Here is a 24,956-nt window from a genome sequence, read left to right as displayed (position 1 = left end):
TAACCTTTTAATTTAAGTCCTTTTCCATCTGAACTAGAGAAACAGGAATAATCATGTCATATTGAAACTAAAAAGAAATATCATTTTTACCTAATCATATTTTAAGCTATTGTTTAGAACTTTTCCATACTTTGTGCTAAATATAGCTACTCTTCAGAGTGAAAGAATAGTTATTGTGTCTTGAAGTGAAGTTGGTGATATCATTCAAATAAGATTTAAATAGTTTATCCTGTTAATGTTCTCTTCAATGTGCAAAGCATCTTATGGGAAGCAAACAAATTGACCTTAAATGGATATTGAACAGTGTGTAAATAGAAAATATATAATTCATCTGTTATGAAACTATACCATAAACACATAATATATATAACAAATGCTGAAGAAAAGTTTATTACTTAAGAGAAATTAGAACTCAGAGCATACCAATTGGTTGTCCAGTGCCAAATGATCAGGTCTGAATAAGTATATATAGCTAACATTATCTGTATTGAACATATATATATATATATATATATATATATATATATATATAATAGCAAGTTATGAAAAAGAAAACAACAAACTTGAAGGAGAATGAGGAGGAGTATATGGGAGGCTTAATGGAAGGAAAGAGATGGGAGAAATGTAATTATAATATCTAAAGTGAAATAAAATAAAAGTTTGAATGGCCAAATTAAACTATATTTGGCTATATAATATTATGCAATCCCAATATAGAATTAATCTAACTGTTTTTCTTGAAAGGGTATTTGGGTGCCTGAAGGTGAGACAGTGAAAATTCCTGTGGCTATTAAGATCCTCAATGAGACAACTGGCCCCAAAGCCAATGTGGAGTTCATGGATGTAAGTACATAAACACAGTCATATTTTCACTTATTATTAAATAGAATTCTTGGAAATAAAATAATAAAAAGACAAACTACCTTTCAAAGCTTCTTCTCTGAAAATGTTATAACCTTATATTTTGAATTTTAGGATCCCTTCACATTGTATTGTACCATTCAGTTCATCCCTACTTTGCAGCTGTCTGATACAACATCTTTGGGAATATGAAGATATTTAGAGTTCCAATTTTGAGTTTCCTATGTGAATCAAGCATGTGATATTTCATTTTATTTATAGTTTTGGTTGTAATAGACAGAAATGCATTTATTAAATGCAGTTACAACAGTGTCAAAACTACTGGGTGGTATCTATAGTGAGTCATTCTTATTTAGATAGTGCCTATAAAGTAGTAACTGTTCTAAATAGCATTGACAAAGTCTGCAATAGGTTCCAAAATGTGTTCTGAATAACTTACTCATAATATTTTATCTCTCTTGGACTACAGAACAGAACAAGTTAATTCATGGTTAACCCAGCTTTGAAAAGTGGAATGATGATGCTTTCAATTCACTCAGCTGAAATGTATTAGAAATATTTTCTACAAAGCAGAGAACAGTGGGGTTTTACCTGTCTGGTCTTCACTGTGGCAACTCCTCGTCTCTGCCCATTTCCCTGGGAAATCAGACATAGATAATTAAGACAAAACAATATGTGAACAAGTCTGCCTGGGCTCCAAAAAACAGGATGAGTAGCACGTTTGGTTTTCTTAACAGTCCCAACTCTCAGAACCACACGTGCAATAACCCCAAGAACTCTATTTTGGTAGTCATGGGGCTGTTTTAAAAAATTAATTGGGATTTGTTTTTTGTATTTATAATTTATTAAGCAAAAATAATCATGATTAGTGTTTCTAGTCAATCATTTCTCTATCTTAACATGAACCTACCTAAACCTAAGGTCTCAAGTGACATTTACTCTTTTCCATTCAGATTCATCAAACAGGACTATGGTAAAAGCTTCAACTAAAGAATAATATAAAAAGGGTGAAGGAATGAAAGTACTTGATGAGGTCAATCAGAACTTGAAGATTTCCACCAGCAAAAGTTGTAGATTGAGCTGTTAAAATTTTAGAGAGTAGGGTGGAATAAAATTATATGTGTAGCCTGCTGTTATTTTTTTCACATTGAACACAAGATAACTTACTAGGAATTCTGGAGTAGACCCATGTACATTATTTTTCTGTCTTTTAGTATAATGTCTTCAATAATAAGAATGATTTTGATTTTAAGGTGACCTTTACATGAAAGAGGATACAAGAAGCATATGCACTTTGATTTTTTTTTCAAAACAGATTGCTATGTATTTTTAGCCAATCTCTTTTGAAAGTCCTTTTGTAGGTTTAAAAAAAAAACTCAGTATATGATCTTGAGAATTTTGATAATAATGCTAACAATTTTATGAGGTTATTTTAGCTTAATTTGTTATTAGGTATTATATATAGCTGATATATAATTGATAATAAATGAGAATGGGAAAAGCATTCTGCTCTAGAGAATGGTCTCTGTGTGTATCAGTTGCTAAATAATTAAAATATCTTCATTTTTGCCTAACTAGCAACACTTATATAATAAATATTACTTATACAATAACTAAATTTTTCTGCACATTGTTAAAGGTTATTACACTCTCTGTAGCTAAATATCTGGCTTATATGTTACTATTTAGAACATAAGACTTTTTCAGTGATGTGCTAATCATTCACTTTGACCCAGATCATAGACATAAACTCAGAAAAAAAATTATCAAATTGAGTAGAAATTACAAAGAAAATTACAGTAAATAAAAAGTGGAGGTTCATATATAAAACCGATAGAAGATCAAGCTTGGCTACCTTGAGCTCTAACCAAAGCTTAATTCACAAGAATGCTAATAATCTCTGCTGGAGTCTTGGACATTCATATTTCCATGGAAACAGTCTGGCAAAAGAGGGTTAAGAGGCTACGAAATAATCATGTAAAAAGAACCTCTAAAAACCTCATCATGATTTTGAATGATTATTTGAAAGCTCCTAACCCCATTCATCCACTCCCCTCCCCCTTGATCTGAAGCCCATTCCCATGGAAACAGGAGGAGGATGGAAGCTTGGAGTCTCAGCTTTCTGTTGAATTTAAGATGAGCCTCTGATTGAGCTATGAAAGGAATCATTTTCCTAGATGGGTGATGGATTTGGAAACTAACAGACTCCAAAAAAAAAACTCTTCTTTTTTTAAGATGAAAAATTAAAAATTCCTTTTTTGATATGCCTTGCCACTTTTGGATAGAATCTAGAAATTAACAGCTTACTAGCTGTTTTGACAAATTCAAGGGAGAAATATTTTCTACTATCTTGGAGACTTGTTTTAAACTATTGGAAGGATAGCATTGCACTTATTAAAATCATTTTAGTAGGCAACATTGATGGGGAATGAAATTTAAGTAAGTTAGCAAAACTTTCATGTAAATGAATGACTACATCCTGTACCTTCATTTGTAGATTATCCACGGTGTTTGTAGAGCAGTTTAAGTATTTGTAACAGTTCAAATAAAAAGAAGGTCTGTGCAAGTGAAACTGTATGCAAGTTGAGACAAAGGACAGAAATGAAATTACAAGTCATCCAGTAATAGTAAAAGTGGTATGTTTGATATATGTCTTGGTCTGCATTCTTCCAGAAGCACAAGCTTCTTATAAAATAATTATTTGAGTAGAAGTAATGTATGCTAGTGTTGAAAGATTCATCATTACAAGGATTTGGAAATAAGACAAGACAATTTCCTGCCACAGTGATGCCTGTGGTAATATTTTGCTTGTACAAATAAAGTTTGTCTGAAGATTAGAGAATGGAGATTGCCACTAGCTAACCATAGAGGTTTGGAGGTCTGTACAGGTCGATGGGGAGTGAATGGTTGGGGAAAGAGAAGTGAGATGGCAGGATGGAAATAGGCAATGAGATGGCTGGGCAGAGACAGGAATAGAGATGGCTGTGCAGAGAAAGGACATAAGCAGTGAAAAACAGGAACTTCCTCTCTTTTCTGCTGGGAAGCTAATGTTGCAAAGGTAGTTTTGGCTTATTCCTCTATCCTCTAAATCTGAGTCCAGTTTTTATTATTTAGGCCAATTAATAACTCCATGTATAGATGCCTATGGCATCTTTCTATTTGAGAAGCTCCAATCTATTACTAATTGCCTTATTCAAGGGTTAAGAGAATGAAGCCTATATACTATGCTCCTAAACTGCACTGGTTGACAGTTACTTGGAGAATGACAGAACTAGAGCCCTTATTCCAGCTCCCAAAACATTGTTTAGTAGTAAAGGAGAGAGGGATTGTTAATATCTTATTGACTTACCTTCCGAGGATGGCAGAACAAGGCTGCAATGGCAAGGAAAACCATTAGGCAAAAATAAGTACCTGGGCACCATCTGTTGCAGCAATAATCAAGTGTTCAGGAGAGTTTTAAACAAAACTAAGAACATCTGAAATTGTACCATGCATATCTTTTGCACGCCAATGTCTGTGTGTGTGTTTCTTTTTATGTGTGTATGTTTTTTTATATATTGTTGGATTTAAAAAGGCCAAAGCTTACAAAGAAAATGGAAACCACAAACACCTATTAAATATTAGACTCCTTTATACTTATGGTGTTTACTTGTACAGCAGAATATTCTACATTTTATATAATGATATATATATATATATATATATATATATATATATTGCATGCTTTACTGGTTCTTATAATAAAGAAAAACACACTGCAGCTTAGTCATTAAAACTAATCACCAACAACTAACACCTTTATTGATATACAAGGACAAAGAAAAGACTCTTCTGTTCTCTTTAAATTCTTACCACAAGCATAAAGTAAATCAGGGGCAGACAGTATTTTATCAAATGTTTCACTAAAAGCAGCAGAAGGAGAATTTGGTCACAGGGCTGCTACTTAGCTCGCCTGAACATGTCTAATGGATTCATAATGACAATAATAACATGCTGCTATTGAATAGCCCGTGCATTCTTCATTCCCATAAAAGAAGATCACAATGAATGACATTAAGGAAATGACTCCAAAGGTCTCCCTTTATAAGAAGGATGCCTGCCTTTATAGGCACTTCTAATTTTTGTTTCAAGTAGCACAATTTGTCTTGGAAAAAGCAAACTGCTAGAAGGTTTATTTGGTTTTTTTTATTGTTGGTATTTTGGTTGGATTTTCTTTGTTTGTTTGTTTGTTTTTTAAAAGAATACATCAAAAGTTGTAGAAGATACATATACACAAGAAAAGAGTCCTGGAACATGAGATTGTTGATTTCTTTGAGTGTCCATCATTCTATTTTTCCCAGGATATTTAAGGTCATTATCTGTTGAGATTGTTTTAAAATCTTTTAACTAAATTACTTGTTTTCTTAAAAAAAAGTAATGATCTGGGAAAAGAAGAAATTTATAATTACGCTAAGTTCTAGGAATAGGCTTCCAGTACTGGCGCAGAACATCTATAAATCTGCGTGGCTCTAGGCCGAGCTTGTCCACATTCCATTTACAATACAGCTCAAGGTCAGATGATTCAGAAAAAGGGGTTTCTTATGACCTGTCTGTATGCATAAATTGCATCATTTGTGGGGAAAAATCTTTTTGTTGTTGTTGTGCCACAAGGACTTTTATTTATCTTGCCCAACTTTCAGTATAGTATTTTATAGAGGTAATGTTCCCATGAATTTTTTTTTAGGGTTTCTGTATTATATTTGTGATACTTGGGGTCTTGATGGGAGGAAATTCTTCAGACTCTAATTGATGTCATTATGTGAGTTGGATGAGAAACATATAATCTATTCAGATTATAGCAACTTTGCAAAATGATGGGAAAATTTTGGTTCTGTTGTTTCAGATTACAAAATTTCCTTTGGGTGACTATGTATTGTCAATGATGATTTTTAGGTTCTGTATCACATTAACAAGTTATTATTTAAAGTTCACATTGTTTAATCCAATTACACATTTGTCCATATAAATTTGATCATTTTATATATATTTAGATATTAATGCAATTTGTACATTTTAGAAGTAAATACTCCAGAACTACTTTTAAAACCCCATATTTTAGAAATGATATTTCAAAGTCATTTAAAAACTTTTATTATCCTTAGGAAAAATATAAATAAATAAAAATAAAAATATTTTTAAAGTTCTGGAAATTTTCTTTATTATAAAAATAAAATGATTTTTTCCAAAAGAGAATATATGTCTATTTGATATAGCAGTTTGTCTTTCAAACCCTATTTTTAAAAAGTATCTTGGTGACTAATAAACTGATTCTGTTTTAGCTTATCCTGTTGGGTCTTGTTCAGCACATGTGAAGTCTGTTTTATAGCCTGTTCATTTACTTCACAGTGTCTTTCTGTGTATCAGTGGCCATGACTGCCACTTAGCCCCACCTCTCTGGACATCCTTAAGCATCATGGCCTGTCAATTTGATCACCTTCATACATTCATCTTCAACCTCCCTCCTTCTTAGACTTATGCTAGCAATAGGCAAGCCTGAAAAGAGTGAAACTCTCAATGCCTGAAAGTAGACCTCTTTTCAGTATACATATTTGCCCCAGATTACCTTCTCTAGTGATGAAATTCTACCTCATCTCTCTATGAATTTGACCTCATCCATGTGTGTTATATGACTCCTTGAAATTGTGAGGACTTCTCAATGTTAACACATGCCAAAATTCCCTTTGTGTTGGAGCCCGGAGTTGTGTGTACTGATTCTATTCCTTCTAACAGAAGAACAATACAAAACATGGTTAAGAAATGCCATTATAGTTGACTTATCTAAAAGACTTTTTCCTACAGGTCATTTTTCCTCTGTTCAAGCATAATTGATTTTTAATAATAACTCCTAATTTGTGTCATAAATAACTGTACTTGGGCCTTATTTTTAGTTTCGTATTGTTAATCCCTAACCTATTTCTATGAATCAGTTTACTTGTGATTTTTTAATTCATAGCATAAAAGACTAGTGTGTTCTCTGAAGGCTTTTTTTTGTAGGCCAACAAACAAAGGACTTTCCCCCATGTGTCTAGGATGCTTGCGACTTACTCTGGTTCACCAAAGGGCCTTGGCTATGGATCCTCTGAAAGATATACATGAATATTCCCTTTTTATTTGATAGGTTTTATCATCTTGTTCCTTATTGCTCAAATCATCTGTAGTAATTTTAGCAACATGCCTTTTTCCCCACTAATTTTTAATTTTTGCCTGTCGTTTCCTTCTGTCCTGATAGCAATAAACATGCAAGGATGGGTCCTGCTAAAAAAGAAAAAAAATTATATTTATTGCAGATTTTGACAAAAATAAATTTGAAAAATATAATTTATTATAGTCACTATAAATCATTGCCAGTAACAGTTAACTGAATTCAGTTTTTCCCAAATTCTTAGCTTTAAAGATTGCCTTCAGGGGCACTGAAGGGTTTGAAACTAGATAAAGTACTTGACAAGTTTTATGTTCCAACTGGCTTATTTTATCTCTTGAATCACCCGAAAGGGACTCCCCAAATCCAAAGCAGGTTGTTCTTTGTAAATCTTAACATGTAGCTTCATAAGCTTTTTGTTCTTAAAACCATTTCTTGAATTTGTGTAAATGAGGGGAAATGTCTCAAGAGCTCATAATCTACAGTATCAGAATTTAAATTTGTTAACGATGAATCAATCTATTGGAGGTGTAATTTTCCAGCTCTCCCAAATCTATAACTTGGTGAATTTAATATCTGATTAAGAGGATTGTTACTGTCATACAGGGAAGAAAGAGAATTACACTGATCATGGGCTGTTTCTGAGTCTAATCTGAACAGTATTTTGTAATTATGATGACTTAGAAAAAAAGTCCCTCCAGTTTGACTGTAGCACCAGGAGATACCATTTGTAACAAATACTGTATGCTCATAAATAACAATCGTGGAGACTGGAAGAATGGATCATTGGTAAAAGGTTTGACTTACAAGTATGAATATCTGAACTTGGTCCCCAGAACCCACATCAAACCAGTTGGTGGCATACCTAAGATACTAACCCTGACAGTCAGATGTCTGGGGTTTGATGAGAGAGAGTGGGGGGGGAGGTTAGGAGAGAGGGAAACAAAGAGAGAGAATATTTGCTCATGGGGCAAAAAAATCTACAGCAAATAATTTCAGAAATATCAAGTCTTGTTGATGATCTATTTATATATTTTAAAGAAGGAGCCATTTGCAAAAACTTTGGTATGAATTATATACCTAATGGTATCCTAGTTGTTCATAGGAAACCAATTTTATCCTAGAAAGAATTACATGTTTGAGATACATGCAATGGTATATGCATACATATATTAATAGTGCATGTGTGTGTGTGTGTGTGTGTGTGTGTATGTTGATGTACACCAACCTACTACAGTGGATATATATTTATTGTGATATCTAATAAGTAATAACTGAATTTCCTGTCACATTCCCTGTACATGTGCCTTTGCAAATCAAGATATCATGGGGTATGCATTGATTAGAATAACCATGTTGGGGTTTTGCTGTTACTACAAAAGTGAGCACTTAACAAGTATGTCTTCAATATTTTTGTCAGAATAGTGTTTTCAAAGTCATCAAAATAATTCTCTATCCTACTTCATATCAGTGTTGTGTCTTTTCAGATACATCCCTCTCACCAGAGCCCAGATTGTTACAACTCCAGCCAGTGGAGGGTGTAATGACTTTCACCCAGTTACATAGAATTTGGTAACACCAGTTTGGTTTCCTGATTCCTTGAGAGCTGCCATCTTTGAAGATGGGGCCCAGTATCTAAAGTATTCAGTTGAATATCAGAAAAGTAGCTAGGAATCTTAATGGTCAGACCTTATCTTCACATTCAACAAAACTAGTAAGTAATCCTGAATCACGTGTGAATATCACACTTTTCATAGACATCATAAATGAGGGCCCTTCATCTCAAAATGAAAAACCTTGGGGCACCCATAGCAGGCTTTGCTACTGTAATTTTATCTAGGGTTTTGATCCACTTACAAATTTAATCTAACCTCCCTGAACTTAACTATTCCATTATCCTCTGAAAAATAATTAGAAGCTATAAGCAGAAGTCTGCATACATGCAGCTCCTTGGGAGTCCCTAAGCTCATTGAAAGGAAGAGTTTGATGGATATTGGTCAGCTGATATTGGCCCATCTCTAATAATAGCTGAAAATGCTGCTTAGCTAGGTGAGAAAGTTAACTTCAGGAAAATGAAAATGAAGCATTTGGGATCTATCTTCAAAGATGAGTTTCCCTTCTGCATTTGGTTCCTGGTAAGAAAGTAACCAAGGGAGCCAGTTACAATTTTTTTTTCCTTTTTCCTTATTCTTTCTATTAGTTTTGACAATTTATAATTAAGATATATGACCCTCTTGACTTAGCTTTGTTGACTGCAATTTTCCCTTATCCTTGCAAAGAAATGTAAATGAATCAGGAACAGTTTTGCTATAATCCGTACCAATAATAAGTAAATAATATCAGTATATTAAAAATTTGTAGACTGTAGCTACCATGTGGAAAAATTAACTATAAGAAACATACAAGCACATTGGTAAGGGTGCAGCCACTAGAAGTTTGCATATAAAATCAGGAAATTGTTATTGCCATATACTTAAAATAGAGTCAAGGTCCTGTAATATAAAATCATTTCAAATTGTGGAACACCCACTCATTTAATGAAACACCACTATACTCTCAGGAAAGGAAGGGTATTTTATTATTTGATTGAGATGTGCTTTAGAATATGATGTTTCCTAGTTTTCACACAATGCTAACTTAAAAAGAGAGTAAATTTCATTCTATGTTCCTCTTTGTCTCATTTTCCATTAAATTTATAATGCATTGCTGGGCTATAAACAGATACTATTTTATCATTCTTTAATTGGAGGTATTTTATTTTTGCATCCTTAGCAAGATGTAAAATGTGTTTGGTTGGCAGTTATTTAATATATTCTAATCTTCACAATAGCATGCCCCATGTAGTAAGTCTTCAGGAAAAATTTGTTTTGTGTTTAGAAAAGTGAAATTTTTTGCTTCATTCATTTTCAGCACATATTTTAGGAAGTGTCTACTATATACACAGTTCCTTGTTATCCATGTAAATCAAAGGATTGTAAATATAAGTTTCATGACATAGCTCTAATTTTAATGAAGGTAAATTTCAGATAACAAAGCCATGGTTTATCAGGATGAAACCAAGGAAAAAATAAAAAATATAAATAAATCAAACACAAATCAAGTGGAAATGCATTCATTCATGCCACCGTTCAAAAATTAGGAAAGGAAAAGCCTAGAGATGGTGGTGCAGGACTCCCACCTGTGTACATGCCTGTGGGTACAGTTGTCTGTATCAGCAACCTGAATGTTTGTGTGTGTGTGTGTGTGTGTGTGTCTGTGTGTGTGTGTGTGTGTGTGTGTGTAAGTATAATGAGGGCCAACATAGACTGCAAATGTCTTCCTTGATGATTCTACATTTTATTTGTTGAGACAAGGTCTCTCTCTGAAACTGAGTCTTGCCAAGTCTAGCTAGTCTGACTTCTCAGTTTGCTCTGAAGATCTCTGCCTCTGCCATTCAAAAGGCAGGGTTTTAGGCAGTTGCCACATTTCCTGGATTCTTATGTGAGTTCTGGGACTCAAGCTTTGATCTTATACTTGAGCAGCCAGCCCTGTAGTCACTGTGTCATCTCCTCAGCTCCTCTGTGAAGATGTTAATGGTTCTGTTGTTTCATTTATATGCATAATTATCTCTTATGCCAACTGTAGCTTTGATCTATATTCCTTAGACCTGTATTATCAACAAGTTTATTAGGAAAAAAAAATCAAGTATCTGCTTAGCATTCTAATTGTCATTGAAAATAACTACTTATTGAGGAAGAATGGTGGTTTGTAAGAATACATTACTTTATTCCTCCCTTGTTACTTTTGCATATCTTTAGTAATTTTATGTATAGCACATTTATATTTATGTGCTTTGTGAATATATACGACTGTTAAGAAAATAGCATTCCTGTTTACAAATGGGAATTGAAATATTTATAAACAGTTCGGATACAGTTCTGCTGGCAGAATTTTCTAGCTGAAATGTAGTAACGGACTTTCCTAATGAGGCATACCATCTTTGTGCTGCTTCAGAAGTGAACAAAATTGTTATTATAGATTATCACTCTGCTATTTAATGATTCATTCATTGTTCAGAGATATTCACCCACCAATTGTGACTAAAATGTAATTAATTCCATTCAACATCTTGTTGAATTTTTCATAGTGAACATTTTTTCCATTTAAATATTTTAATGATAATATTGTAAATACTAAAAGTAAAGGCCTACTGGGTAGAGGTACTGAATTGAGAGTATATGTTTAGATATCTTAGTCTAAATTCTGCATCTACAACCTTTATTCTAGAAGTACAATGGGCACCCCATATCAGTTTGAAAATTAAAATAATAGGAAGTCACTGACAATAATGTTTTATGATAAAAAGTAAGTTTCTCTTATATATTAGATGGATATAAATACTCTCCTTTCTAATTCTGATACATTCTAGTATAAATAACATTTAGATAATATTTGCATAACATACTATTATTTACTATTATATATGTATATATGTATATGTATACTGTCTGTAATTGCATGAAAAATGCATGTATTCATCCTCCATTCATAACTCCATTTTGAGTCATGTTCTTTTCAGAATGGAACACTATTAAACAAGGTATAAAACTGAGAACGATAAAATGAGATCCAATATCTGTAAAGCTCCTAAGAGAAAATTCTGGAATGTGTGTCATGAGGTTGATTGATTTCAGGTGATGCCCTCTTTAGCTTTACCAACATGAGACAAAATAAGACATCTGAGAGGAAAACTTCATCTGATAAATTGCCTAGATCGGACAGTCCTGTGGGGAAGTATACGGGTTATGATGAATTGATTAGGTGCAGCACAGTACACTGTGGACATGATTGGTGCCTAGGCAGGTGGTCCTGAGCTGTGTAAGAAAGCTAGGAGGAACCTGGGGGAGATGGAGAGCCACTGTAAACATTGTTCCCCCATGGTTTCTGTTTCAGTCTCCTACCTGAATTCTTTATCTTACTGTCTCACTGAAGGACCTAACATGGAAATGTGAGTCAAATAAACTTCCTTGCCTATATTGCTTTTGGTCAGAACATTTTATCTGATCAACATAAAAGAGACTATAACAGAAGGTTAAGACTGTAGCCAGGCAGTAATGGTGAATGCCTTTAGTCACAGCACTCTGTGAGTTCTATGCCACCCTGGTCTATAAAGCAAGTCCTAAGCCAGCCAGAACTATTACACAGAGAAACCCAGTCTCTAAACAAATACCCAAACAAATAATTAAATAAAAAGATTGCAGCTGGCACATTTTGCATGAGCGTGAGTCTTCTAACATCCCTGTTCAGTTAGAAAAGACCCTTGTCTCCAAATATCCTTATAGCGTTTTCCCATAGTTTGGCAATGCATCATTTCCTTGGAGTAGTGAATATTCTATTCAGACCAGTCCCCCAATCCAGTTAATATGTATCTCCTTCTAAGGTGTATGCATAAGTGTCCATTTCTAATCAATGAGCTGTGTATCAGTTCTTAATTTTGATTAACTTGAACTTCTTAAAATGGATCATAGGAACAAGGGGAGAAATAGTTTTGGGATGTCTGTTCATCATGATCCAGGTGTGTTGTATGAGTTTATGTCCATTCATTATGTTAATAAAGCAAAGTGGGCAGTAGCTGAGAGGCTTGCATACTTAATGCTAACTTTGCACAGTAAGAAAATAAAATCCTCTGTTTAGTAACTTCCTATGGCTTGGGGATTTTCTCAGCATGTCTCTCTTTTACATTAGCAATTCAAATATATGCAACATTCTTCCATTTTGAAGGCTGACATACTTGCCAATTTGTTAGTATATGGTTAGAAAAGCGAGGCTTTTAAGGTATTCCTGCTAATAACTCAAGACATTTTCACTACCTCAAATGAAATGCATGCCAGAAAAGACATTGCTGGTTCAAGAGTAACAGTCAGCTACTCAAAATCCGATGAAAGACAGTTCTGGTATGTAAGTCACCCAATCACTCTGTTTAAAGATATATATTTACCAACTATGACGTTTTCTTCACCATGATTCATTGTTACTCACCATTGTTCTGGTCATGAGGTATTACATTAAAAGTCCTTTATGTTATGAAGTTAAGACTGAATGTAAATACTGGTGCACCTAAACAGTTTGATTTACAAATCAGCATTGGATCATCAGGTATTCATAAATGATGAGCATGGAATGATTACTGAGAGGTATTTATCATTTGGGTTTGTCCTTATCAAGTGGGTAGATTCAGGAATACACATCATTTAATAAGGGGCAGCTGAATGGTTTTAAGGTAACATTTTTCAGAAAGTAAAAACAAAATCAGTATCATCAGTTTAAGAGAAATACAAAACAAAGAATAGCTAGAAGCTCAATTAGGATTGGGAGAAATCCCATGACCTTCCATGCTTGAATAAGCTGTCTCTCAAATTATATTTCTCTCAGGGTGTTGATTGCAATGATAACACCTTACAGAAAGTAATAATATATTTACATCCCATCACTGATAAGTGGCATTTTTAATTTGCCATTGCAACATCAACTGACCTTATATATTAGACCTCAGGCTTGATCTACGTTGTGTCAAAAAGAAAACACAAAATTTTATAAAATGATGTATAGTTTCAGAGAAAGATTTTATTCTAAAATAACATGAAGCCCTCCTAATCTGAGTTTAAAAAATATTACAATAAATTCATTTCTTGAAAAATTTAAAATATTCCTAGCGTAGTGGACTTCTGTCACTTCAGTACCTGTCTAGCTTGTGTAAACAGCCCCACTGAAATATAACTGTAATAAGGATTGAAGCAAAGGTTCTCTGGCCTATGTTGCAATTATGTCCATTCCTATACCAAATGAAAAGGCACTGTCCTATTTTTAAACAAGTGGATACCAATAGCCCAACAATTTCACAATGATGTTAATCAAGCATTTCTGATCTAGCACAAAGGCCAATGGATGTTCATGATTTCACCATAAACTTGATGACTTTATCTTGACTTGTTTTCCATTCTCTCATTTGTTATCTTTTTTTTTTAAAATTATCAATGTTTAATTGTAATACATGTGCAGTCATAAGGTATTAATTAAGCACTTATATTTATAAATAGGCATCCATATATTTCAATGATACATCAAAGAATTACACAGCTTTGGGTTTGTCTAGTTGGCTGGTTGAATAATTTGTTAGTTTTATTTTGTTGTTCTGTTTTGTATTTATTTTTCACTAGCTGTAGTAAAATACAGCATCAAATTGGTCCTCACAATGTCCTTGGGTGGCAATGAGATTAGGCTAGGTACAGATGAGTCACAGAATTAACAAAGTAGAATTCCTTGTGTAAAAAAGAAAAGCCAATCTATTAAAAAAATATTTTCTACCTTCTCTAACAGTAACTTTTATTGAGAGTCCCCCTTGCTTTATGAGAATAGTGTATAGATGTGATTTATAAGTATACACATATATACTCACTCAATATATATATATATATATATATATATATATATATATATATAATGCACAGTACTATAAGACTTATAATATTGTTTTAAACAGACTTTTGCTCCTGGGTTTCTTGCTGGGGCTTGCTTCCTAGATACTACTTCCTAAGTTGGTAATTCTGTTATTGATCTTTATGCTTCTGAAGTTATACTTACCTTAGCATTTTTGATTCATTGATTTTAATTTTAATCAACTATTCAAAATTAGATGCTTCAGGAAATCTTCAGTTACTCTTTTCTGTTCCCTTACCTGGCAGACTCTTGTGCTATAATTGGGGCCTAAGTGAGAAACCCACCTGTGATTTTAGGATCTTGTTCCCTACCTCGTTCCTTATGCAGAACTGGGATTTGTCTTTCAGCTGTTTCAATCCTTTAGTTCCTGGATACTTTTCCCCCCTATTTCTTGTTTAGGTTTTTGTTTTAAATGAAGTATACCTGTGCTTTAAGCAGGTAAAGTTTAATTTGAAAAATTATTAAATATGTCACTAGAGTAACTGCAAGATAGATGAGAGCTCCATGTTATACCAAAATATGAGGGAGCTGAATCAAAATGGCTGAATGTAATCAGGTTCTCATTCTCTTTATGATGTGGAACTGGTAATAGAGGAGATTGTTGGCTTAGCCAGAGGGTATGGAGCTGCTAAGCACATAACAAACAGCTCACTGCTGGGTGGGGTGCAGCTATCAGCATTGGATAACCAGGGTACTGTGAGCATATGAATGGTGTTAGAGGGCTAAGTGAAGTTTAAGTGGGCAACTGAGTGCAAGTATATGAGCATGTCTTTCAAGAGTCCAGGCATATGTACCAGCAGCACTCTAGTTTTATCTTGAAAAAGGCTTTAGAAAGATAATTAACATGCTAAAGCTTAAAGATCATGGATGATCAGCCATGTCCTGAGCCTATGCTGGCTGGGTAGACTGCATCCACACTGACAGGACTCCACATTCCCAGTGTCTGTAGGGAACTCCTTCCTCTGTCCATGTCTAAGCAAAGTTCTGTAGCTAAAAATGAAACACAATGCTCATCTGAAAGAAGAAATACCCTCCATGGTCAGTTATATTTTTTATAGAAGAATCTACCCATTGTCTATAGGCAAAGTTTGATACCTAACTATGAAATCATTTATAAATGTTTCAAGTCACTTGGGGCACTATTGTTTACTTTACAAATAAAAAATAAACTAAACAAGACCTTTTTTTGTAGTTAATGTCATCCCACTCAATCTCAGCATCCCTAGCAACTCAAATTAACTTCAGTTTCTACATTTAAATTCAATTAGATTCTTATGAAGATGGAGGACAAAGCACATACTACTATGGACTTGTAGACAACAGGCTCCCTAAGTTGGATCTTTTTTATTATTATTTAGAATCAATCTTATTTTACTTATCAATCCCAGTTCCCACCCATCCTCCCAGGCCCCTCACTGAACCCCCCCTGCATCCCACCCACCCTTCCATTCCCCAGAGAAGGTGAGGCCTTCCATCAAAGTCTATCACATAATTTGGGGATGGGCCTATGCCCTCCTCCATTTATCTAGGCTGAGAGAGTATCCCTCGATGGGAAATGGGCTGTCAAAGTCTATTGTACACTAGGGATACATACTGTTTCCACTGTCAAAGTTCCCAGGCCTCCTAACTGGCACCCACATTCAGAGGGCTTGGCTCAGTCCAATGCTGGTTCCCCAGTTTTTTGACTGGGGTCTATGTGCACTCACTTGGTCAGTTCAGCTGTTCCTGTGGGTTTCTCCAGCCTGGTCTTGTTCCCTTTGCTCATCCCTCCTCCTTCTGTACAACTGGATTCCAGGAGTTTGGCTCAGCAGTTAGCTTTGGAGCTCTGCTTCTGCTTCCATCAGTTACTGGATAAGGACTCTAGATTGGCATTTAAAATAGTCTTCAATACCAGTTTAGGGAAGGCATTTAAGGTAGCCTCTCCACTATTACTTGATTCTTAGTTGAGGGTCATTCTGATGGATCTTTGGACATTTCCCTAGTGCCAGATTTCTCTTTAAACCTATAATGGCTACCTCTATTAAGGTATCTCTTTTCTTGCTTTCCTCTATTGTAAGGAGTAGGGTTTTCTCCGCCTGCCACCTGGTCTTGTCCTGCCGCCGCGCCAGCTCCAAATAACATACTGAGACTCTGTATTTGATATAATTCTGTTGGCCCGGTACTAGTTTCATATCGGCTAGCTCTGTCTTAAGTATTAACCCATTTTTATGTATTTCTATGTGGTCTTGCCGAGAGCGGAGGAATGGCGGTTCTATTCTCTCCAGCCTCTCCATCTTCACCCCTCCTTCCTACTTCCTATTTCCTCCTTGTATCCTAGTCCCTCCTATCTTCCTTTTCTATTGGCTGACAGTGCTTTATTCATTAACCAGTATGAGAAGCATATACAGAATGACATCTCCCATTACTCTATTTTTCCTCCAATTCTGTCTTCCTGTTTTCCTCCCCTACTCCTTTTCTCCCCTTATCTTTTTCCTCCCTCCCTCCCTAAGTTGAATCTTAATGAGAATTAAATTATTATTATTGCTCCAATCTCCATCTTCAACTTCAACTACTTGGAGAACTGTTTTATCTTCAACTTTTTCTCTTAAATTAGCTTTTTTACTTGTGACATCTCCTTTTCAGCAGCTGGCATTTTGATTTTAGTTTCATTTTGGCTACTTCTATCATTGTTCTTAATTCATTGATTATTTGGTTTGGTTTTAGAGAAAGGCTCTTCCTATGTAGTCTTGCCTGACTAAGCGTAATCCTCCTGCCTCTGCATCCCAGGAGCAGGAATTCCAGAAATAGATCACAGGTGCCTAGCTGCCATCATTCATCATCATCATCATATTTTTTGTTGTTTTTTTTGGGGGAGGGGGTTTCCCCCTCTCTCATCTTACTGAGATTTAGGGAAGGAATAAAGAAATTGTATATATGTAGTCTATAGGGAATTTAAATGTTAAAACATCCTGTCATTCCTTTATGTCTTGTCTTCCCCTTATCAAATTTTGTGAAAGCAAAGTTAAGTATGTGTGTCCTCTAATTTTACAATGCCATGTTCTCATAGTATTAGTATTGGGGAAAGAATCCGTTGTGAAAAATAGCAACAGGCATTTGGCAAACAATAAGTTCATTGCTTATTGGTCACTATAGAGATCTTTCACTTATAATCATGTGCTCTCATCGTATCAAGATGGGCCAGAAGTGCTTGTTAAACAATAATGGCTTTGCATTCTATGAGAGAAATTCACAAATATCCTAAATATCTCAGAAAAGGCACTGAAACTAGCTATCTCTAAATTATCTTGTTTTAATTTTATATTATAAAAGTTTAAAGGGATTAGTGTGTCTAATCTTAATTGTCTAGAGTAGTGATTGGCATAGCCAACACTAATATTAAGATATGCCAAAATCTTTTTGGTTTCCATCTTTTTCATAGGATTATAAAGACAAAAACATGGAAGCAGATATTCAGCATCTCTATTCTGATTTGGAGAACAATTTAAATGTTAACATACAAGCTCTAATGTAATTTGAAACAAAAACAAATTAACATGAATTTGGCTTTTTGCAAGACTAGTGATGTAAAAGATAGATCCTCATACTTGGCTGAGGGTAAGTGTCACAAATAGCATGGGCTAGTCATGTTTTAATGCCAATATTAATTCCTTTGTAGGCACAAATTTAAAAAAAATAGCCCAAGGCAATTTTCTTTCTTTCTTTTCTTTTCTTTTTTCTTTTTTTTTTTTTTTTAATTTTCTCAGTTCAGAGATTCCTTTGAAATTTCAATGAAAGCTCTAGACACTTTGTTCAGAAAAATATTCATCCATGATTTCATCACTCTGCAGATTGTGATACCTCTGTAGTGTAGACACAGTTAAGAATAATATCTTGGTCTTTTGCTAAGCCCCAGTGTTATTCTGCTAATACAGCTCCTAAGGAATCAGGGGCAGAAAAGACTCAGACTGCTCAGGACTATTCTTAGACTTTTAGGTATTCTACCAATGGTAGTGGCTTAGGGCTCCGGACAGAATCTTTGTATATTGTATTTTGTTTAGGCTCACAATAATTTGTGCAATAGGTTTGCACAAGGAAGAAATTGGAGGTTGGAGGAAGGTCAAAGTCTTACAGCATGTAAGTGATAGGAAATGATTCAAAGCCATGGCTTAACTTGAAAGTGCCAAGTTAGAGCACTAAACTGTTTACTGTATTTGCTTCAAGTAATAAAGCTAGTTAATTACTCTATATTATTGTGCATCACCACTAAATCTTTGCATGGAAGCAGGCAGTGCTAAAAAAGTGCCACATTCTTCTCTACCTCGTGAGAATCCAAGATTAAATAATGTAACTCTTGTAGTTTTGCCCCAGAGAACAGAGTGTTTATTAAAACCTGGAAATTCAGGAAATGTGAGAAGAAAAGGCTAAAAGCTCATTCTTTAGATGTAAGTTTAGTTTCAACAGATTTGTGGACATTTCACATGTTCTTATGTAGGACAGGTCTGTCTTGGATTTTTAAAACACTTTTTACATGTGATAAATTAAACTCTAAAATTTCCTTTTAGCAATCATAATTGCATTTTAATGTGTATCCTATTTCCACACTATATTACAGGTCATGTTGCCCTTGTTCAGAACCCCTGAGCCCTTACTCTTCTTCAAGCCAATAATCTATGACAGCATAACTTCCTTTCTTAACCCACAGTCAATAACTTCTACTTAAGTAAGTCCCCCCCCCCCATTACCTATTTTGTAATGTTTTTCATGTTGACTTCTTACAGGAGTTCCTTAGCGAAGACCTAGCCAAGGCAAAACAAGCAAACAAGCAAGGCCCAGTCACTGTTAGCACAGCCCATTGTTGTATCAAAACTTCTATTATGCTATTAAGATACAAATGTTATTGACTTTTAAGCTGCTCAGCAATTCTTTTATGAACATCTCAGGGACTTTTTCATTTGTATTAAGTCACAAAGGCTACAGATTTGTTTTGAGTTAGACAAGGGCTAATTTAGAAAAATTATTTATTGATATTCTTTTTAGTTCTTGGGATATTAGCTAAAGTTATGTTTTAGACATACTGTAAATTCAAATTTTCTTTCAGAATAACTGTAGGAATTCACGTGTACACATACATATTTATTAGATATGGATACAGAATTTTAATTAAGAAATAGACCTAAGGTAAAAAGACAAAGAAAAATAAAAAAAAAAAAATAGAAGCTGATAGGTTATTTCAGAGAACACAGTTATTTTTTTCTAAGATGGTGCATTTCAATATTTGAAGATGAACAATTTGTGAATAGTTTATGTTAAAACTTGATACATCAGAAACCTTTGTGACTGAGACTACTTGTGTTGGTTTATGATCTTACCTAAGTCAATAACTGCCCATGATTATTTCAAAGATGAAATTATAATTGTAGCCCTTCAGGATTCCCATACACCTTTTTTCATTAATTATATTTGATACAAATTCTAAATAATAAATGTGTCACATATATTTTCCCACACCTTTTACAATAAAAGCAGTTAAAATTTTCCCTCCACCCCTTTCAGAAGTGTAGGTAAAGACAAAGAGTCCTGGGCTGTGAAAAACAACAGTTATTTAGTGATCAAACTTTCCAAAACTAAGTTCTGCCTTCAGGATATCCATGGCTAGATTCCAACCTATTAGGATGCCACTTTCTAAAGCACAATGTAAATTTATAATTTCATTCTCTCTTCTTCCAAGCTGACCTGCCTTTGCCAAGCATTTGCTGTTGGTAGTGGTGTTGGTTTTGTTGTTTGTTTTTGAGACAGGGTTTCACTATGTACCTCTTGCAGCTTGGAACTTAATTTGTAGACCAGGCTAGCATCAAACACATAGATCTACCTTTCTCTGCCCACTAAGTACTATAATTAAAAGCTAAAGTATTTAACTTTATGAGTTAAGTTCTGTTTTCTCTAAAATGATAATGTTAATGGATGGCACTTGCTCTGTGTACTTCTTTGGAAAATCATGTGAATGCATGAAAAGAATTTGTAATGGTCATTTGTAGTGCAATTACTTGCCAAAAGGAAGGCATTTGAATTTTTAAACTGTATTTGCTCTTGGAAGATATGCTGTGATGAATCTATCTCACTTCAGTATGTGGCAATAAATCTATGGAATGAATTTCCAGGAGTCAAATTGCTAGGCCAGACGGTAAATACATCTGTAATTTTTGTAGATGGTCTTACTGTATTGCCAGTTAAAGAAAGCCAGTCCATATTATGTTTCTACCAAAAATGTATGCCATAACTGGAACATGACATTTGTTAACTCCTCTTCATCTGAAAGTTTCTTTCCACATTAAGCAACAGGATAGAAGACAGTAAGAGCAGAAATATGATCAGGTGGGATTTTTCCAACAAGGGAGCCAGAAAGGCTATCAGCCCAACAGTGACCAAGGGACTGAATACCTGCAATGGGAGAAGCCAGAAGGACCCAAGTGTCTGGAGAAGTAAAAACCACAGACAAACATTTCTTACTCCTGGAAACCCAATCTGGGAGTAGAACTTAGCAACATAAGAGGAAATTAAACCACAGAAACCCAAGTGATGGCTGGGGAGGGAAGATTTACAGGAATCTAAAATCAATAAATTTCTAAATCTTGAAGTCCCTATACTACTGCCATTGCCTGGAAAAGAAATCAGTGTAATCATAGAATCAGGCATCTCGTGGAAGAGCTCAGAAATCCATAGCAGCTGAATTCAGCTAGATCTACTGCTCAGCAGTCCACAGATACAGGGGCAGAGAAAAGGGTAAGGAATTCTAATGTTGGTTAATTTTTACTCTAATCATTCTCATGACACTATAGCCCCATAGAACAGGAAGTCAAGCAGAACACTTGAAAGAACATGGAGCTTGTTGGACCTGGGAAACAGATCCCAAGATGCATTGACTGTGGGGATTGAAGCAAAAGTGTAGTTAGCAGGGTCTGAAGCTGTGAAATCCCCACCCAGCCTCAGCAGACAGAAGCTGTTAGTGATGGAACTCAGTACAGAGTCCTGATGGGTAGAGCAAAGGACCCTTATGACCTTGTCTCTAAATTGAATAAAGGACACAAGTAAGGCACACAGTAACTCTTGCATGTAACACTAGGACTTCTGTGAAAAGAGCACACTCATTAGCAGTTTGTGGTTTTTTTCCGTGGATATAAACTCCCCTGAAGATAACCCTCTAAGGGAACTCACAGAAAATCAAAGAACCAGAAAAGTCGGGAGAGGGACAAAACATACAAACTAGAAGATGCACGTTCTTCCACAGATTCAAGGTACACAACCAAGAAACTGACAGTAACCGGAGACAAGATTCTAGGATGCCTCCATGAGCTAACAGATTCTTGATGATGGAATGACAATAAGATAAGCTTAAATCGAAGACATTTTTTTTTTTCAAAGTCCCACTTCAAAAAGATTAATGAAAACCAAATAGGTAACTCTGATAAAAAGATAAAGAGTTAATTTAAATACTTAAGAGAAAGTTACAAAATCAGCTCAAGACATAGATTTGATGGGAAAATCAGCAGCTTAGAGGAAAAACTTAAAATCCTGGAAGGAAAAGTAGGGATGAAAATTAGGATAATGCAGAAGAACAAAGCAGGAGGCTAGCGAACAACAACAACAACAACAAAATAAAAGCCACAGAATAAGAGAAGCCAAGCCCAAATTTAGCAAGAGACATGATCTCATGAAATGAAAGCAGAAAATAATGAAATGTGGACTGACAAGATAGATTAAGCACCGAACAAACTAAGAAAAAAAAGAGAAGATGCAAATTAACAAAAAGAAAGGATGTGTTAATTCCCCAAATCAAGACTAAGACCCTACTACAGTTTGAAGTCTACTTTGAGGCAAATTTTAAAAACATACAGGCCAAGTGGGTGGGTTCTGGCCAAGTCCATCTCTGATTTCCCAGGAAAAAAAGACATGGCCATGCATCAGCTTAAGTATTTCCCATTAGGTCCAATCAGGAGAAAGCATACGCTCTGATGTACCTCCAGCTTCTGTCTAATCAGGGGCAAGCATTGCTTGCCTGTGAACCTCCTGCCCATATGTGATCAAGCTCATTCAGTACAGATTGGGTGAAACTTGTTTAAGGGAGTGAAAACGTGTGTCTTATTATCTACCATAAACAGATACCTCTGGATTTTCATGAACAGTCTGTCAGCATTTCAGAAACTATCTGGCCTTGAGCAAGGGGCTTGCAGATAAGAGATTTGTTTGTTTTGTTTTGTATCACATAGTCATAGTAATTAAATTTAAATTGTAACTTTGGCTCTCATAGATGAAAGGGGGTTATTAAAACAAATTTCATTGAAATCCAAAAGATCATTACAAAATACATCAAAAACTGATATTACAGCAAGTTAGAGAACCTAGAAGAAAAAGATATTTTTTCTAAACACAAAACTTACAGAAATTAAAGCCAGAAGATGTAAATATTGAAACAGACTCTTAATAAACAATGATACTTAAATCTTCTCACAAAGAATGACCTACAGCCAGGTATACTTACTGGCAAATTTTTAGAACACTGAAAGAAAAATCTAAAACCAATATTTGTCAAACTTTTCTACCAAAAACAAAAATAGGCACATGACTAAATTCAGTTTTTGAGGCCAACATAACTCTGACTCCAAAATCAGATAAGGGACACACATAGATGCACAGAAAAATGCTACTGAACATTCTCCTTGAAGAACATAGAAGCAAAAATTCTCAACAACATACTTGCAAACTGAATTCAAAATCACATTTGATACCTTATGCATCACAACCAAGTTGCAAACTTCATTGAAAATAGACAAATTAATAAATGCAGTATACCAACTTAATGGACTTAAAGACAGAAATGGCTTGATTAACATGATAGATTAAAAATTTGCATGTTCATGATAAAAGCCTTGGAGAAACCAGGAATAGATGGTACATATGTTAACGTGGTAGGTTGTATACGCCAAACATGGTTAAATTGTACTAAATGATAACGATCTTCATTTCCTGTTAAGCCTGAATGAGATGAGGGAGCTACTCTCTTCATTTTTGCTTGATGAAGTGTCTTGAGCAATAAGATAAGAAAAATATATAAGAGAGACAAAAACTGGAAAAGAAGTTACAGTATCTTTATTTGCAATGATTTGATTCTGTTGTTAGCCAACATCTAGACTTCACAAGAAATATTTGGATCTGAGAAATAAAAATTAAAATCTGCTTTGAGATTCTTTCTTACTCCAGTCATAGTAGCTATAGTGAAGAAAACAAATGAAAATAAATTCTACAGAGCATGTGGGGGAAATTGTTTTTATTCACAGTAGTTGTGTGAGTAAACTGGTGAAGCCAGTACGGAAAACAGTTTGGAGTTTTTATTTAGAAAACAAAACAAAACAAACAAACAAAAATAAATAAACACTAAAAATAGAATTACCAGATAATCTAACCCAACTGTATCACTCCTAGGAAAAAGATTCCACAAATATTTGCTCATCATGTTTCTTTCTGTTTTTTTAAATATAAAAACAATGAAAAAATCAGATTATGTGTCCACCAACAGATGAATAGATAATAAAAATTTGGTACATATTGACAATGGAATCTGAAGCACCCATTAACAGAACTGACATTGTGAATTTTGCAGGGAAGTAAATGGAAGTTAAAATCATATATTAATAAAGACACCCTATATATACTCAGCCAAATTTCCTGTTTCCTCTCATATGTCCTTCTTTGCCTTTTACGGTTATACCCATGGGTTTTGTTTTGTTTTGGATGGTTGGTTTTTGTTTTTGTTTTTAGAAGTGAGTGTAAATAATTCAGGAAACTCAAAAGGGCAGATGAGATGCCAAAGAATCAAATACAAAAGGGAGGTCCAAAAGGGTAATATAGAACATGTAATTTGAATGTGGAAGAGAAACTACTGGAGAAAAAGGGTCATTGGAGAGAGGAGAAGGGTGAGGTATGGGGTGATTTGAAGAAAGCAAGGTATAATTAAGCAAAGCTAAGTATATGTGAAAATGCCACAACAGAACCTGTATGCTAATTAAAATTTGGGTGACTCTCCTTTAAAAACTCATAGCCATAGACCCATTGTGTCTTGCTGTTTTCCAAGCCTTCTTCTTAACTCTCCTGCTTATGTCTGTATTAAAATATCTTTATTAAAACTCCACCTGCTTCATAAAACATACAAAATAATTTAAAATAAAGGGAGGTGGAGGTTGGGCAATGTAACTCAGTCATACATGTTCCATGCCCTGTACTGAAAAGTAAAATATTACTTATGTTAATAACACACAAAAAAGATGAATAATTTAAATTTTTAATTTTTTAAAGAATATAATTCTGTCTCCTTTGTACTATCAACTAAGAATAAATTAATATTGATTAGATTTGTTAATCAATTTTATTTAATTATAAAGAGTCAATCAATGTAAGTGACCTTAAATAG

General features: G+C 34.5%; 1 protein-coding gene across 1 annotated transcript in view; it reads left to right on the top strand.

Annotated features, from left to right (window-relative positions):
- Positions 1-24,956, top strand: part of Erbb4 (erb-b2 receptor tyrosine kinase 4) — a 1,004,487-nt gene that overhangs the window by 796,391 nt on the left and 183,140 nt on the right. The window contains exon 19 of the mRNA XM_051190418.1: positions 745-843. Coding sequence (XP_051046375.1) covers positions 745-843 — 99 coding nt within the window. The remainder of the gene's footprint in view (positions 1-744; positions 844-24,956) is intronic.

Source organism: Phodopus roborovskii, unplaced genomic scaffold (genome assembly GCF_943737965.1).
Source record: "Phodopus roborovskii unplaced genomic scaffold, PHOROB, whole genome shotgun sequence".
Lineage (NCBI taxonomy): Eukaryota > Metazoa > Chordata > Mammalia > Rodentia > Cricetidae > Phodopus > Phodopus roborovskii.
The sequence above is the reverse complement of the archived record's forward strand: the minus strand, read 5'-3'. Positions and strand labels throughout refer to the sequence as shown.